Source organism: Carica papaya, chromosome 3 (assembly GCF_054855325.1).
Source record: "Carica papaya isolate Zhongbai chromosome 3, ASM5485532v1, whole genome shotgun sequence".
Classification (NCBI taxonomy): domain Eukaryota; kingdom Viridiplantae; phylum Streptophyta; class Magnoliopsida; order Brassicales; family Caricaceae; genus Carica; species Carica papaya.
In genome coordinates, this window is record NC_142311.1 from 10,170,135 (window position 1) to 10,185,610 (window position 15,476).

The 15,476-nt window shown below is 35.3% G+C and overlaps 2 protein-coding genes across 6 annotated transcripts; one reads left to right on the forward strand and one right to left on the reverse strand.

Annotated features, from left to right (window-relative positions):
• The first annotated feature begins 356 nt into the window (after nt 1–356).
• Nucleotides 357–5,493, forward strand: LOC110825836 (zinc finger CCCH domain-containing protein 3). Its single transcript, XM_022056350.2, has 7 exons — nt 357–889; nt 1,611–1,780; nt 1,902–1,958; nt 2,875–2,991; nt 3,112–3,423; nt 4,191–4,463; nt 4,930–5,493. The coding sequence occupies exons 1-7, from the start codon at nt 826–828 to the stop codon at nt 5,278–5,280; spliced, it is 1,344 nt and encodes a 447-aa protein (XP_021912042.2). The 5' UTR covers nt 357–825; the 3' UTR covers nt 5,281–5,493.
• Nucleotides 5,494–6,700: 1,207 nt separating this feature from the next.
• On the reverse strand, nt 6,701–14,779 carry LOC110825837 (uncharacterized). 5 transcript variants are annotated; one of them, XM_022056351.2, is made up of 14 exons: nt 14,363–14,777; nt 13,863–14,068; nt 13,580–13,650; nt 13,190–13,278; nt 12,842–12,892; nt 12,418–12,513; nt 12,250–12,326; nt 11,671–11,869; nt 11,120–11,194; nt 8,049–8,299; nt 7,868–7,937; nt 7,697–7,792; nt 7,255–7,333; nt 6,701–7,165 (listed from the first exon to the last, which is right to left on the reverse strand). In XM_022056351.2, the coding sequence occupies exons 1-14, from the start codon at nt 14,660–14,662 to the stop codon at nt 7,095–7,097; spliced, it is 1,731 nt and encodes a 576-aa protein (XP_021912043.1). In that variant the 5' UTR covers nt 14,663–14,777; the 3' UTR covers nt 6,701–7,094. The 5 variants fall into 5 exon arrangements, 4 of the variants coding, with proteins under 4 accessions (XP_021912043.1, XP_021912044.1, XP_088071769.1 ...); XM_022056352.2 differs by having other exon boundaries at nt 11,671–11,860; nt 14,363–14,775; XR_002541930.2 differs by having other exon boundaries at nt 7,105–7,165; nt 7,697–7,782; nt 14,363–14,778.
• Between the last annotated feature and the right edge of the window lie 697 nt (nt 14,780–15,476).

Sequence of the window (15,476 nt, forward strand, 5' to 3'; positions counted from 1 at the left end):
TAGGTGACGTCGTTTTGAGTGACATAAAAAACCCACATCTCGTCACGCAAACAATTTTGACTGTGCGTTAACTCCGACTCACGTCATCATACACCAAAACAGTAAAAAGAGAGGGGAAAAAAGAAGTCGTGCGGGCCCCGTACTTCTCGAAGATCAGACGGCTCAGATGGTGCCACGTCAAAAGATCGAAGTCGACATGTACAAGGAAGGCCAATACACGCCGGTTAGCAACTGAAACAGGGAGGGTAGTTGCCCGGGGATTAAGGACAATAAAGTAATTTTACAGGGACCTGAGAAATTTATTGTTCGTACACGAGCAGAGAAACTTACTCTAATGTTATAAATTTTCGGTTTTCACGTTCGCAAAATAGATCCGAAAATTTTCCCAATATACCTCATCAACAGGGGGTGAAAAAAGGAAAAGAAAAAAAGAGGAAGAAGAAGAGAGAGGAATTTAATCGAATTCGAATATTTTCGAGATTTCACTTTTTGATTTTCCACAAAAACTTATCTCCTCTTCTTCCTCTTCACTAGATTCCCAGAAGAAAGAAAAGGGGAAACGTTTTTGTTTCTGCTGTTTATGTTTTTTTTTTTTTTCAGTTTTTTCAGTTTTGCTCTTCTCTGTCCTCGATCATTGTCTCATTCTCTGCTCAGAATCACACGCTTTTGTGTCTCTGGGCGATTTTCTACTGGGTTTTTATTTTGTTTTTCTGGGTTTGAGGGGGGTTTTCTCTGATTCGTGCTTGAAAATTCAGCAAATTGTGTCTGGGTTTTGATTTGTTTGTCAAGTAAAGTAATCGGGTTTACGAAATATCTGTGCCACCCATGCCAGATAATCGGCAGGTTCAGAGCAATGCTGTGTCCAATCAATCTACTGATAATATTGAAGGTAGTATTTTCTTTTTCCGTACTCTTGTTGTTGGATAGTACGAGAGAGATCTGATGATGGTTTGTTTTTGTGTAATGCGTTTGATGATATGGGGATGTTAGTCGCCGATCATGCCGCTAGGGTAGTTTTTATTGTGATCACTCTATCAATTTTTGTTTATTGTTCAAGTTTAGATTGTTCTTTTCCTGGGAAAATTTCTTATTCGCTGATCGTAATTTTGGTGTTTTTATGTTTATGATCACTGTTGCAATTTGCTTTATTTGATTAAGTTGGGATTTTTTTCTTTGTTTTGGTGACTTTGTTCTGAAGTTTATATATTTGTCATGTAGCTCTTTTACCTCTAACAACTGTGATTGCGATTCAATGCTTAGTGGGGCATTAGCAGATTCTTATTTGTGTTGTTATTCCTTTCATGGGGTTATGTATTTGTTTATACTTCCCAGCATTTTTCGTTTTTGCTTGGACATGTCGTGCTGATATTCATAATTGTAATTTTTATGCAATGCATCTTGAACACTGAGGTTTCTAGGATTTTTCAGTTACTTTTTGCAAGTCTTATTTATGTCCCTTAAAAGACTTGTCTGTTAATCTCTAGAATTAAATCTTCTTATCCTTGTTGCATTTATAACTTGCAAGTTCTGCATTGATTATAAAAGGCAATGATATTAGACGCAGTAGGAGAATCGACCTTTTTGATTTGTGCTTCGATCATCAATTGCAGAAGCATTTTGGCGGATAAAAATTCATGATAATCAAGAAGGTGGTGGTGGGGCTCATTTGGGTCCATACCCAGATCGCCCTGGTGAACCTGACTGCTTGTATTATTTAAGGACTGGATCATGTGGCTATGGAAGTAATTGTCGGTTCAATCATCCTGCTTATGCTGCACAGGTAATAAATGATTTCACAATAATGAAGTTCTTAGCTTGACACTAGCAATGCTGGTCATCATTAGCTTAGTCTTCTTTTTACATTAATTTTGTTGTCTGATTATGTTGCTATTCATGCACAGGGTGCTCAATATTATAGAGATGAACTGCCAGAAAGAGTTGGCCAACCTGACTGCGGGGTATATAATTCTTTCCTAGTTTAGATAGCAAGTTTTCTGTGATTTTGTAAGTCTGCAATTCCCGTTCTAACTCACTTTTTTAGTTCCGCGAGGGTAATGGTCAGAAGGTATTGTTTATTTCTCTCTTTGCTCCAAGTCACTGATAGGAAAAATGATTATTGTGTCCTATCTTTATAGTTAGGTTAATGTTATTTGGAAATTTGAGGGATTTAGTTGTTTAATACTATATCATTTATGGTAAAAGGAATACTAAGTGCAATTAAATGTGTGATTTGGATTGATGAGGTTTTTCCTAAAGTAGTAACGATTACCAGTATAGCTGCATTACGCTATTTTCGTAATAGTAGTTTACAAGAGAGGTTTTCGTTGGTAACTATAACGATATCATCCTAACAACAGTCCAATAATTATCTGTTCAAAATTATGAACTACCTTTATGCCTTGTCAAATTTCTTGAATGTTTAGAATTAAAGTTAGTTTGTCTTTCCTCTTCCCTTTATTTTCTTTTGTGCTCCAGCATACCCCCACCATGTCTTAGGGCAGTACCTCCTTTTAACCTTGTCTTTAACAAATCGTATGAAATCTTCTTCCATCTTTAGGAGATCCATTTGCATGCACATCATCATGATTTCCTTTCTAATCATCTATCTAGGTTGGTCAATTTATCCTGCATCTCATATGCCTAGCTTGGAGAGTTATCCAGGTTTCTTCAGTAGGTTTTCTGAGGAGTTGTTTGTGGATTATTTTATTAATGACCATTTAGATACCTTCTTTTTGGGCATTCTGATCAGGTAGTTATGCTTTTTTCTTGTAACTTACACTTTTTGCTACTAGTTTGCTAGGCTTTAATCTTAGAATCATTGTTTATGACATCACTTCTAATTTATGACGATTGGTCTTCCAATACACCCTGCAGTATTTTTTGAAGACAGGAACCTGCAAGTATGGACCAACATGTAAATATCACCACCCAAAGGACAGGAATGGTGCTGGACCAGTCTCATTCAACATTTTAGGTCTTCCAATGCGTCAGGTGCTTGATTTTTTTGACATCTGTCAGGTTATCTACATTATTGTAGTAGTTTTCTGCTTGTTTCTTTACATGAATGGTAGGTATAAGCAACACATATATACTGGATTGTGCCTTACCCAGGATGAAAGATCATGTCCTTATTACATGCGGACTGGATCATGTAAATTTGGAGTTGCATGCAAATTCAATCATCCACAACCTGCATCACTTGGAACTGGCATACCAGTAACTGGACCTGCTACCTACGGATCTGTTGGGCCAGCAATTTTACCTTCATCGGGTTTGCCTTATGTTGGTGGTTTTCCAACATGGTCATTACCAAGGGCACCATACATAACTGGTCCGCGGTTACAGGGTCCACCTGGCTACATGCCTGTTGTGGTTTCTCCTTCTCAGGGAATTTTACCTACACAAGGCTGGAATACTTATTTGGTAAGTAAATTGTTTCTTAAATTTATGAAAATATCTTATATCTGATGATGTGTGGGCAGTATAGGTTTTCTTTTGTTGCATTTGATCATTTTAAAGGTGGATGCGTAAATTGTATTTTCTTTCTGTACTAATGGTCTAATTTTTATCTTGATTTCTGTACTAATGGTTTGTCTTGCTTTGTCTCACTCTTTACTTCTACTCTGCCTAGCTAAAAGCCTAAAATTTAGATGCTTTTATTAATCAACATGCCTCCTCATTCAAATCAGCTTTTACCTGTGTTGTTCTTGTTTTTGTCTTGTTTGACTTTTTTCAGCTTACTATGTCTCAAAAATATTTCTGTCCTCGATTGCAGCATCATAGTACTTTGATTATAGAAACATGATTGTCCCAGAGTAACATTTATTATGGAACTTGGTGGGTGGCCACTGAAACAAGATTTTCATACTTATTGAGACAGTTAATCTGCATATGTATGATTATGACCAGGATAAAACCTTCATTCGCTTAGGAGAATGGCCTAATGTCTTCCCATTCAGATATTGTATAAGGACTACTCTGTTATCTCATGCTAAAGAATTATTCATATGCTTTATGGTGGCACCTTGTAGTTACTGTACAGAGTAATATACTTATTTAAGATCTTTAGAATACTTTTTGCGAGGCCTCTTTACAAATAAGTCCATGGTAAATTCGGCATTTTTTTTCCATAAATGACTTGGCAATCATGGGATGAATATTTGATTTCATATTTTTCTTTTTTTCTTCAGGGAAATGCTAATCCTTTATCTTCTACCAACATCATTGGAGCCAGTTTATACAATTCCAAAAATCAAGGTGACTCAAGTTCCAGCACACAGATGCACATGATGCCAACATTCAGTCCAAGTTTCCCTGAGAGACCTGATCAGCCAGAATGCCGGTATTATATGAATACTGGGACATGCAAGTATGGGTCTGATTGCAAGTTCCATCACCCAAAAGAAAGGATTGCACAATCGGCAATGAGTTCCATAGGTCCACTTGGGCTTCCATCCAGGCCTGTAAGGTTTTATCTATTTGGCTCAGATGCATATTCAACTTGACTTTAAAACCATCCTGCACAACATGCCTGAGTATATATGTGGAGAGAAAATTTTTTTTTCTCTTCTACTTCTTAGACACCAAATTTTAGTATGTAGACATGCTAGTGCAAGGGTGGTTTAAAATGTATTCATGGGAGTAGTCAAATGTAGAGTTTTGTGGACATTGGAGTAGAAGATCGTACAGTTGGTTAAATGAGGTTTCACTACCCGTTGTTTTATATAATTGCAATGAGCAAAATTCAGTAGTGTAGGTACTAGTCATATTTGTGGAGTTTTATGTTAGGGTTCTTAATCCTATTACAAGCCTTCTAGAGAAAACCAAAAAGAAAAACCAGTAGAATCAGTAGACTAAGGTTTGATTGATTTTGAAACTAGTTTATATTTTTCTTGTGATTCAGTTATCCGAGTGCCGTTCTTTTTGCAGGGACAAGCTGTGTGTACAAACTACATTATGTATGGACTTTGCAAGTTTGGCCCAACCTGCAGATTTGATCATCCTTTTGTGGGCTATTCTTACAATTATGGGTTGAGCCTGCATCCTCCCTCTGTTCTCGATTCATCTGTGTTAGCCTATCCAAGGACACCTCCAACAGCTCATTCATCTGAAACTTCTTCCATGTCGTCAAAGGTCCCTGATTGGACTAGGAGTCCTGATGGTAGCAACAAACATCAGAATTCAGAGGCAAAGAAGTCAATTAGTCCACCAGAACGGGCTGATTCACCACCAAGTTCCTTGCAGAGTTCTGCAGAACCATCCCATGAGCAGTCCGGTTAAACCACTCCTATTTAATGACTTTTAGTTTTTCTCTTGTTACCTGGTACCTTTTTGAGGAGATTTTATGTGTACCTTCTGGGCCCCCCTTTTCACCTGTGGTTCTGCAAAGTGGTATAGGTTGGTTTGGAAATTGCTGAGCAAATTAACTTTTGGGGGGGGGTCTGGATGGCATTTTTTGTGGTGAATAAAATGCAGGTGAAAAAATTTGTAACACTTATTTTCCCTTTTTATATTTTCTTTCACATATGATATCCATTTCTGCTGATGGGAATTTGATAGAATGCTCATGTTTTTGGTTGCTCTGTGGTTGGCCTGAAGGAAAAAAACAAAGCTGCCAATGATTGTGAGAGCTTGGCAGTGAGATAGTAGACAAGGAAACATATCATATGGCAAAATGCCAGATGACATTGGGCTGGTGGCTTATGACTAGGGAGATGCAATGGTTTGTGAGTCTTTTTATACTAGACTTCGTCTGACTCACTGCAGTATTTTTAGACGTGTTATTATCATATTTAAAACTAAATTTAGTTTCCGTATTTATTTATTTATTTATCTAAGTTCAAATAAGATTTATTTTTTAATTTGACTGAGTTATTATCAAACAACTTAGGCAAAACCTTTTTGAATGCATTAAATGGACAGAGAGCATTCTAAAACCGCTGAGGACGGTTATAGGACTATTTCTTGTCATCTCATTTTAACAAAATTTACTGAATTTTCACAGCAATTTTAAGACCAAAATGTCAACTGTATGTGGTACTTATATTTAAATTGTTAGGAAGAATACTTCCCTTATCTTTTTTTCCCCTCGTTTATGCAATTTTGAGAGCTGTGATCAGACACACTTCACAAGATTACAGTTTTGGGCATTATCTTGTTCGGAATTTGGTAAATGTTGAATTTCTTCATTTATACAATAAAACATTGTAGGAAAAATAAAGATGGTATGAGTGACAGCTTTCTTTAGTTAAAAATAACTTTTTTAATATGAGAAAGAACAGACAAAGTTAAGATGAGGAGGGATACTCCACTCACTAAATTTGAGTAATTTATATGGTTAGAATATTCTGTTTAGTTCATAATTATTTTTTAAATGGATTCTTTATCAAGAGTCTCCATAAAATATAATTTGTACGGTAGCTTTTAATATGATATATTGTGCTTTGTATTTTCTTCAGACTTCGGACACTGTTGGGTTAAATGGCAATTCTTCAAGAAAGTTGCTCTTTCTCTCCTAGCCCGTCCCATGAAAACATTGGCTCCTAAAGAATCTGTTAGATTACCACAAATTTTCTAAAACAATATATATAATCTGACCAAAAACTGAGGTTGTGCAATGAAATCTAACGAGTGAAGCATCTAAACTATGTTACATTACATAACTTACCTATCGTATCGTAAGAGACAACCAATTTGAAAATATGATAAGGGAATTATATTAGACAACCAATTTGAAAATATGATAAGGGAATTATATTAGACAACCAATTTGAAAATATGATGAGGGAATTATGTTACCTTGACATGTACTCGCAGTTAACTCAAAAGATATAAATAGAAGACAGAATGTTGAGGGGAAGGGAGAAAAAAAAAAAAAAAAAAAGACTGTAAAGATGTGAGACAGAAGAACACCGAGAGAGAGAGTGAAAGAGAACAAGAGAGACTTGTGTGTGTGAAATACTTCTTCACATTACTAGCCATATTCGAATACAATGGCAGTTGCCTTTTCTGGGTGATCTTAACAGAAGCATGAAAACTCATACACAAAATTTCACCCAGGATGAAATAGCATCAGCAAAGAAGTGCCGCTTGGGTTAAGAGCTTCTTATTTGTAATCTCCTTTTCAGTTCACCAAGCAAGTTAGGACCCACGTGAGTAATGTCACCTGATCATTCAAAACAGTTGCAATGTTTAGGAGTTTTGGCACTAGAACTGTCATCTAAATGTTAACACAGGTTATTCATTAGTGAATACCTGCACCGAGGGTTAAAATAACAGTTTCACAATGAGGATCCTTGCATATTTGAATCACTAATTTATCAATAACTGACACCTGTAATTTCAAAGCAACATAAGGATTTCTTGAGCAAATCAATCAGCATTTATACATCCTTCAAGTAGCAAGCAAATCTAAAATTTACCCCTCGATTCCTATAAGAGGTAGCCTAAATTAAAACACGAGTCCATAAATAAGAAATTTTTACAAGTTTTTAGAGTAAAATCCAAATTCTCATGGCTCGTGGTAAAGCAGGAGCTTTTCATTGTATTTGATAATGTGGTGTTTCTGTCTGTCAATAGTTTCCATATTAATTCAGCAATTTGTATATTTGCTCTCTAAATAATCATAATAAAAAATCACAATTAAAGATGTGCAAAATATATTTTTGGATATCCAAGAAGGCATTTGGTATATTACCAGAGAAGGGATGTATTCAGATGGTGGGCCAATTATTGATGTGGCTAGATCCATTCCACTAACTCCCCACTTGTCTGTTTCTCTGGCTGCATAGACCTGACAATAAAAGTCATAACATCACTATGAACAACCTATCAAAAATGCGACGATGACAGAGGGAATAAATTGCACCTTGGTAACAACAACTTGATCTGCACTGCTGAGTGCAGTTGCAAAATCATCCTTTAAGGCTGCTAGGCGACTGCTCAACAAAAGGCACCGAACAAGGTCTGACATTAAAACCTAATGATGATAGAAATATTGTTTTGGAAGGAAATAGAAGCACATTTCCACTTTTATCTGAGAGAACAACCTGTAAGTATGAGGCTGGAATACCACAAGAAGAACCATCTGTGGAAATTTCTGTCTTGCTGCCTGGAGAACAGCATGAACTTCTGTTGGATGGTGTGCATAATCATCATATATATGACACCCATGTATTTTGCCAATCATCTCAAACCGTCTAGAGATGCCTATGAAATTGTGCAAGTGTGACTTCACAAAATGAACTGATTCGTGAATATTTCTTTGATCACCATACAATAAACTCACTGTGGCAATGACCTACATCATGAACAATACAATACTCAGTAACATGGAACTAAAAGAAAAGGAGTAATTCATAGTATGAAAATTTTCCGCAAGGGGAGCAATGACTGAAGGAACAACAAAAGAGAATCGTATTGAAATACATATGTAATACCCAGATCCAAAATTTGGCTCGATATTAATTTTAAAAAAATATAAAAATAAAAATGAATATATATAAATATAATTTTTAAATTTATAAATTTTTATTTAATATAAAATTAGAAAAACAATAGGTGGAGAATGAAATTGAAAATAATTTTGAGAAAAAAATGTAAAAATTTGGGTTCGGATAATATTTTTAAAAGAAAAATCGGAAATTATAAATCAAAATACAATTAAGAAAAATTGCGACATGTACGACCGTGCAGTCAGCAGCTTCGACGAACTGGAGCGCACCGCGTAGTAAAGCACGCTGACTCGATGCCACGCGGGAAGCCACGCTGGCAATCCGCATGCCTGCGATCGGACGGTTCAGGTACGTTCCCACGCGCATGGACAGTCTAGATCCGTTCCCTCTTCAGACGCGATTGGACGGTCATGATTAAACGTGATGAACAGCCCAAATTCATTATCTCTTTAAACGCGATCGTACGGTCCCGATCAAATCGCGATGAACGGTTCAAATTCATTTTCTCTTTAAACGCGATCGAACAGTCGAGATTAAACACGATGAATGGCTCAGATTTAAGGAAGACGGGTATAAATATATCACTTCGCATTGAACCTTAACCATAGCCACCAGTTCCCCGCCGGAGAAGAAGAACTAGTCATTGAAGAAGAGAACCGACCTCCACCCGCCGCCAGCGCCGGAGCTATCTCCGACCGCTAAGAAAAGTAAAAAAATTTATATTCGCTTGGAATTTGATGTTGAACATCTTCATGGCCAAATTGGAGTAAAAGGAATAGCGGATAAGTCGAAAACCGCGAGAAAAGCCTGGCGGCGCTGCTGCGGAAAAAATAAAAAATCGCCTTCGATGAACCCCTTTCCGATTCCCGTTTCGTGCGATTTTTCTACCATTGTGTTCACTATTCTGTTTTTTACAGGTTGACCGAAGAAAAATGTTCGGCCGCGAAGGTGAGCCGGCGAAATCGCTGCACCGGAAAATTTCGCCGCCAGTAAGTTTTTGTTTTTCGACTTTTTTGGGCCAACTGAGATCTCTTAACGTGTTTTCTCGCAGGGATGTGTATAAAACCGGCAGAAACTGGCCAAAACTGGCCGAAAACGGCCAGTCCGATGCAAACTGCCGCCGCGAGCAGCGGTGCCACCGTGTCGGAATTCCGAAATTAACTGGAAAAAGTTTTTAACACCAATTTTGGATTTTTTGAGGTATTTTTAGGTATGTGAAGCGTATTTTAATTTCTGCAGGAAAATTCAGGAAACCCGAAGACTGCCAGTAAGCGTAGTAGAAAGTTAAGTGTTTCGGACACCAATTCAGGTAAAAATCCCTCACCTTATTCGCTATTATGAAATTGAAGTCTAATTATCAATAATATGATATTTTGATAACTTTAGAAAAATTCGATAATTAATTACAGATTACTAATGGAGTTGGAATCGGTTATTTATTACTGTTTATTCTGTTTTAATTGATTGTTTGATTTTATAGTTTTAAATACATGATAATACACTGAAAATGGATAAGATTACTTGTGTTTTCTTAATGCATGTAATGTTTGTCTTGCATGATTTACAGTTAAATTGTCAAACTGAAAATTAAATATAAATGAAAAATTAATTGGTTAAGTAAATGAATGAATGATAGTCTTATTGGATATCCTGAAAGATGATAGACAGAACGGGTGCTTAGAAAACCCTGCCGTGAACATCTCCTTATACCGAACAGGGTATCGAGAATTGGTATTTTTGCCGCTCATACTAGACGGGATATGGGGACAACCTGTTTTACCCTCATACCGGACGGGGTATTGAGTGATGGTATTTTTGGTGCTCATACTGGATGGGGTATGGGGACGGTTGGTAGTTTTAATATGGGTTCATGCGTAGCAGGACATCCCTGTGAACCCCATAGATACCAGTAGGCAAATAAAAATGAAAAATTGTTATACTTACTTGAATATAAGATTATGATATCGTTGAACTATTATCTCTATAGGTCAGTTTTGAAAATCTCACAAACGATAAATATGTAATAAATAGTTTTACTTATAATAAATGAATTTACTTAAATTAAAAGTTCAATTAATTGTTTTTATGATTTTTAACAACCTTCATTTTTATATCGGTAAATAGTGTGATATTCTCACTGGGCTAGTGTAGTTCACCATTTCATTAATCATTTCAGAACAAAATGACCAAAATTCATATCTTTATCATCAACAAGGGAGTTGTGAATAATTCACCACCAGAACTCCCTTCAAAGGTTAGTGAAGATCGTTTTACAATACCTAATTGTTTACTTTTCATTTATTTCTTGATTTTTTTACTTGTTCTTTTAGAATGGTCATTTCTGTATCCCTATTGGGTATTCTAAATTATTATGTAAGAAATGAAAACTCTAACTCTATTATTTTGCTTCCGCATTCAATTTATAATTTATTTTCTTTTAAGTTCCGGGTCGTTATAACATAACAGCGATAACTCACTTTAGTGATATATGTGCAATGTATTAATATACTTCCTTCTTGTGTGTTTGTGTTAAACTATAAATAATAACTTTTAGTACTAGGGAAAAGGGGAAATTAATCATGTTATGAAAAAAGCTTATATATAAACATAATTCGCATATATAAAGAAGCAGAACTTTCTAAAAGATAAATAAATTTTGATCTCACTGCTAATGAATTGAGGACATTATGAACTCCCGGAATCTGTAGACTGATGTTTGCTAATGGAAGACCTCTATGACACTGCAGATAATCAAGAATTTGTTAGGCAGCCACTTTCAGGAAAATGTATGGAAAGAAAAATCTAATTCTTAAGTGTTTGTAAATTTTAAAAGGGGGTCACAAAAGCAGAAACCTAAAAAACATGCTTACTGCATTATAGTTTTCAGACAAAAATAATAATTACCATTATCCATACCTAAGAATATAGGAACCTCTTTTTTTAATAAATTAATAGGAACAATTTTATTGCTCCTATAAAAATCTGCAGATATTATAATGATTCAGCATTTAAAAAGTGTCTACATAAGTAGTAAACTTCAATCAAGAAAATCTCTCATTTTCATCAAAAGAGTAGAAATATAATAAGATTACAAACAATTTTACAATTCTGTTATAGTATTGTTCTTTTCTTTCCAAAAACATAGAATGCATTTTGCCATTCACCTATACTTTCTACTACTAAGATACCACAAAAGATATTGAAAAATAACACTTACCACCATATAATCATTGCCACCTTGTGAGTTTAAACAAATTGATGATGCATGCCATTCGTTAGTATTTGATATTCCATATGTTGTTATTCTGTAGCCACCACTACATGGACCCGAAACAGACACCGTACTACATGAATCCTCTGATTTAGTTTCTCTTTTTATGTGATCCAAGAAGGAATATGCACCTAAACTGTAGTATCTTCCAACAAAGTTCTCCAATTAGAATTCTTTAAAAGTTTTAATGAATTGCAGAACCCTGAACAAAATTGAAGAGTATGCAAGTAAACTTTTGAAGAATGGCACAAGAAATGTGTTTTGATGTACTGCAAGTGGAGTTAACACAGCTTATGTCATTAAAACTAAGAAACAAGAGAAATGAGTACTGAATCCATCAATATGACTAATCAAAAAGGATTTTATAGATATAAAATATAATCATGATTGTCAAACCAAAGAGTGCGCATTGCTATTTATCTAAAAGTGCCACTTGACATGATTCTTTAGATTACAACTAATTCAGAGATTTTAAGTACATTACATTTTAATTACAAGAAAATGATGTAGACAGTATTCCTTTACCTGTCTCCGCATACAATGAGATGTCCATGATTGCTGATTTGTTTCAAGAATCTTCTGAAAACCTTTTTAACTGCTTCCTAATTGACATGGAAGTATAATCAAATAATCTTGTCCCACTAACATCGAGTAAGCAATAGAGAATCATGGCTTTGATGATTATCTTACAACCTCATCTGGAAAGATATCCACGTGCTCCCATTCCAGATTTGTTACAACAGCAATGTAAGGTGATAATCCCAGGAAGCAACCATCATATTCATCAGCCTTTGTGAAAATATGTAGAATTAACAACATTAAGATACAACCCTTTCGAAATAAAACTGAAGAACAAGTAGAGGAAGCACAAAAAAGAAACAATCAATCAGATTAGAAGAATGGTGATATTTTCGACATCATAAATCCAAAAAAGAATGCTTAGTTATCAGCAGAAGAAGAAATTGGACTTCCTGGCTAAAGTTTCAAGGCAGATTACATTAAGGCCTAAGTTGATAATCACAAAGCACAAGCCCATATTCATTTTCATATGTATGATAAAACATCCACCAAAGTACACAACAAAAATAAAAATATCAAATATCAATTGAAGGCATACCTCAAGCACAAAGTTTTTCCCACCACCTAGCATTATATTTCCTCCAGGAAACTGCAAGACAATGGCTTGAATCATAATAACTTTTGTTGATAAACTCTATTTTATTATTTATTCACTTCAACTCTATCCTATTGTTATTAGTATTATTATTATTTGAGGAACTCTATCTCATTATTTCAATAACAGAAAAAATGCTAAATGTTAAAAAGTAAGTAGATTTGGCAATAAACATCTCAATACAGAATTCGAAACAGAAAATTATCATAGACAAGCAGACGAGAGGGTACAATGAGAAGTACAACGTTCATCCGTACCAGCACTGAGAGGGTTGGGAAGGTATGATGATACCTGTTTTACCTGTGCTCCAACTACAGCTGTAATATCATCCCCCATTCTGTTTAAAACATAAGCAAGCATACCAGCTGTTGTACTCTTCCCTGCAGGAATAATGATAAAATTTCCACCATAAGAAGAATGTTGAAGAACATGACATCTATCTTTGTTGTAGAAGCTATTACGACCATATCAATTAGAATAATAAATTGAACGACAGAAAATTTTATTGCTGATGGCATTACATTTATGAGCAATTAAGCATCACTTCCACCAATTTAAAACACATAACTAAACCTGAAAGAATGACAATCAACAAATTTTGGTTGACCGTGTGGCCTAAGCAAGTAAGCTTGAAAATTTATGAAACAAAAGGGGCTATAACTTATAAGTTACTAATATTACCATGGGTTCCAGCTATGGCAATGAGATTGTAGTTCTCCGTTAGTCTTGTTAGCCAGTAATCTCGCTTGTATCTGCAACCATAGCAACCAAAAAAGCATCAACTACCCTAATAATTCATCATGACTGATATCATATGCCAACCAGGGGCATCAAACCCTTGGCTTACATAAGCAGTTCCAATTGCGATGCTAGCTTTAGGTTTGATAGAATTCCATAGTACATTCAAGCTTCTAAGATGATAAACAAAATCATGAAAATTATAGCCAACCAGTTGATTACTCACACAGGTATACCGAGAAATTTGGCATGACTAATCTCCACATTATCTTGTGGAATAGCACTTGAAACAACAATAGCCTTCGGCAACCGAGATCCCTTGCCTCCGTGAATATTTGAAACAGAATGACCAACATGCAAAAGAGCCCCAGCTTCCTGCAGTCCATCCATGTAGCTGCTCCAAGCTATATCAGATCCACTAACCTCAAAACCCTAATACAGACGTGAGAACTGAAATATTAATTTGTAATCTGGTGTAACTCTTGGTTAGAACACTAAAAAGAACACCGCTCCCTGAATAAATTCCAGAAGAAAAAAAGAAAAAAAAAAAAAGAGAGGAAAACTTCGTAACAATTAGAAATCCTTTACGGGAGTGTTAACAAATCAAAAGAAACAGAAATCCGAAGACCAGAAGTAATGTCATGGTACTCCAGTTTTCCGTCACGTCTCTCCATTTTCTCGCAGCCAAATGGAAAGTTGAGTCCAGTGTTACACACAAAAGCTAACCTGTTTGAGAGCAAGCATGGCGAGAGCAGACAAGCCACAGCCTCCAATGCCGACGAAGTGAATCCATCCCTTGTTATCTCTCAAATCGACAAAGCAATCTTTGTGATCTCTTGGATTCGCAAATGGTTTCGTAAGTAACACACGATCGTTGTCCTTGAACGTGGCAACGGAGTTACCTTTTCGATCCCTCGTAAACTGAAGAGGAGGTAGACTGTGAAGAATGGAGAAGTAGGTTTCAGGTTCTGGTTTGGCGCGGAATTGCGCCGGGAAGAGAATCAAATTAGCCGCCGACATAGCCATGAAGTTCCCGGGAACCCAGATTCATAGTTGGTAACCAGTATTTGGACTCTGGGCTTAAAAAAGGCTTGTCTTGTACACTTGAGCCTGTTACGCTCGTTTCTTTTAGTGGATAAAAGAGAAAGAAAGAAACGAACTATATACTCAGTACTAATAAGTAAATTCAAAATGAGGAAAATGAGTATATAAATTTCCAACAGAAAATTATAATGAAACTGAATTAATTGGACCGACTAAATATAGTTTGGTTCAAAGATGGGAGAACCCAAAATCTCAAATCAATTCGTTTTTATCCAACTTAATCCCAAGTTATAAATTACTATTTAATAAGTTATTTCTTTTTATTAATTTTACTATTTGTGAGTTTAATAAATAATAATTATTATTTTTTAACTGAACATTATATTTTAAAAAATTAATCTAACTCGATTCTAACTAAACCAAATTGGACCAACCAATTTGGTCCAATCTCTTATTAGTATGTCTTCTTTAACTTGGTCAATTAAATCATGTTTAATTCTGAATGTTAAAAGAAAATAAAAATTATCATCATCACTATACCAAAAGGCCTTTTTGATCTGCTGCCTAAGCACACTGTTTAATTTAACTTGCAAATTTGTTTTGAGTACATAAATCATTTGTCAGATAATTTAAATAATTTTAATAAAAAAATCAAAAACAACTAGTGTAAGTAATATTAGATATGAAATACAATAAAAATTTTATATGTAAAATAATACAAGAAACAATGTATATTATTTATATCTTTAAATGTGATGCTTGTTACTCAATAGGACGAATAAAGAGCATCCCGCAT

Excerpts from the sequence above, each read along its gene's own strand:
- LOC110825836 (XM_022056350.2), top strand. The coding sequence starts at position 826 with ATGCCAGATAATCGGCAGGTTCAGAGCAATGCTGTGTCCAATCAATCT. Across the intron at positions 1,781-1,901 it reads ATCCTGCTTATGCTGCACAG|GGTGCTCAATATTATAGAGA; the intron begins GTAATAAATGAT and ends ATTCATGCACAG. Across the intron at positions 2,992-3,111 it reads TAGGTCTTCCAATGCGTCAG|GATGAAAGATCATGTCCTTA; the intron begins GTGCTTGATTTT and ends TGCCTTACCCAG.
- LOC110825837 (XM_022056351.2), bottom strand. The coding sequence starts at position 14,662 with ATGGCTATGTCGGCGGCTAATTTGATTCTCTTCCCGGCGCAATTCCGC. Across the intron at positions 11,870-12,249 it reads CTCATTGTATGCGGAGACAG|ATACTACAGTTTAGGTGCAT; the intron begins GTAAAGGAATAC and ends CTTTGTTGGAAG. Across the intron at positions 11,195-11,670 it reads GTGGCAATGATTATATGGTG|TGTCATAGAGGTCTTCCATT; the intron begins GTAAGTGTTATT and ends GATTATCTGCAG.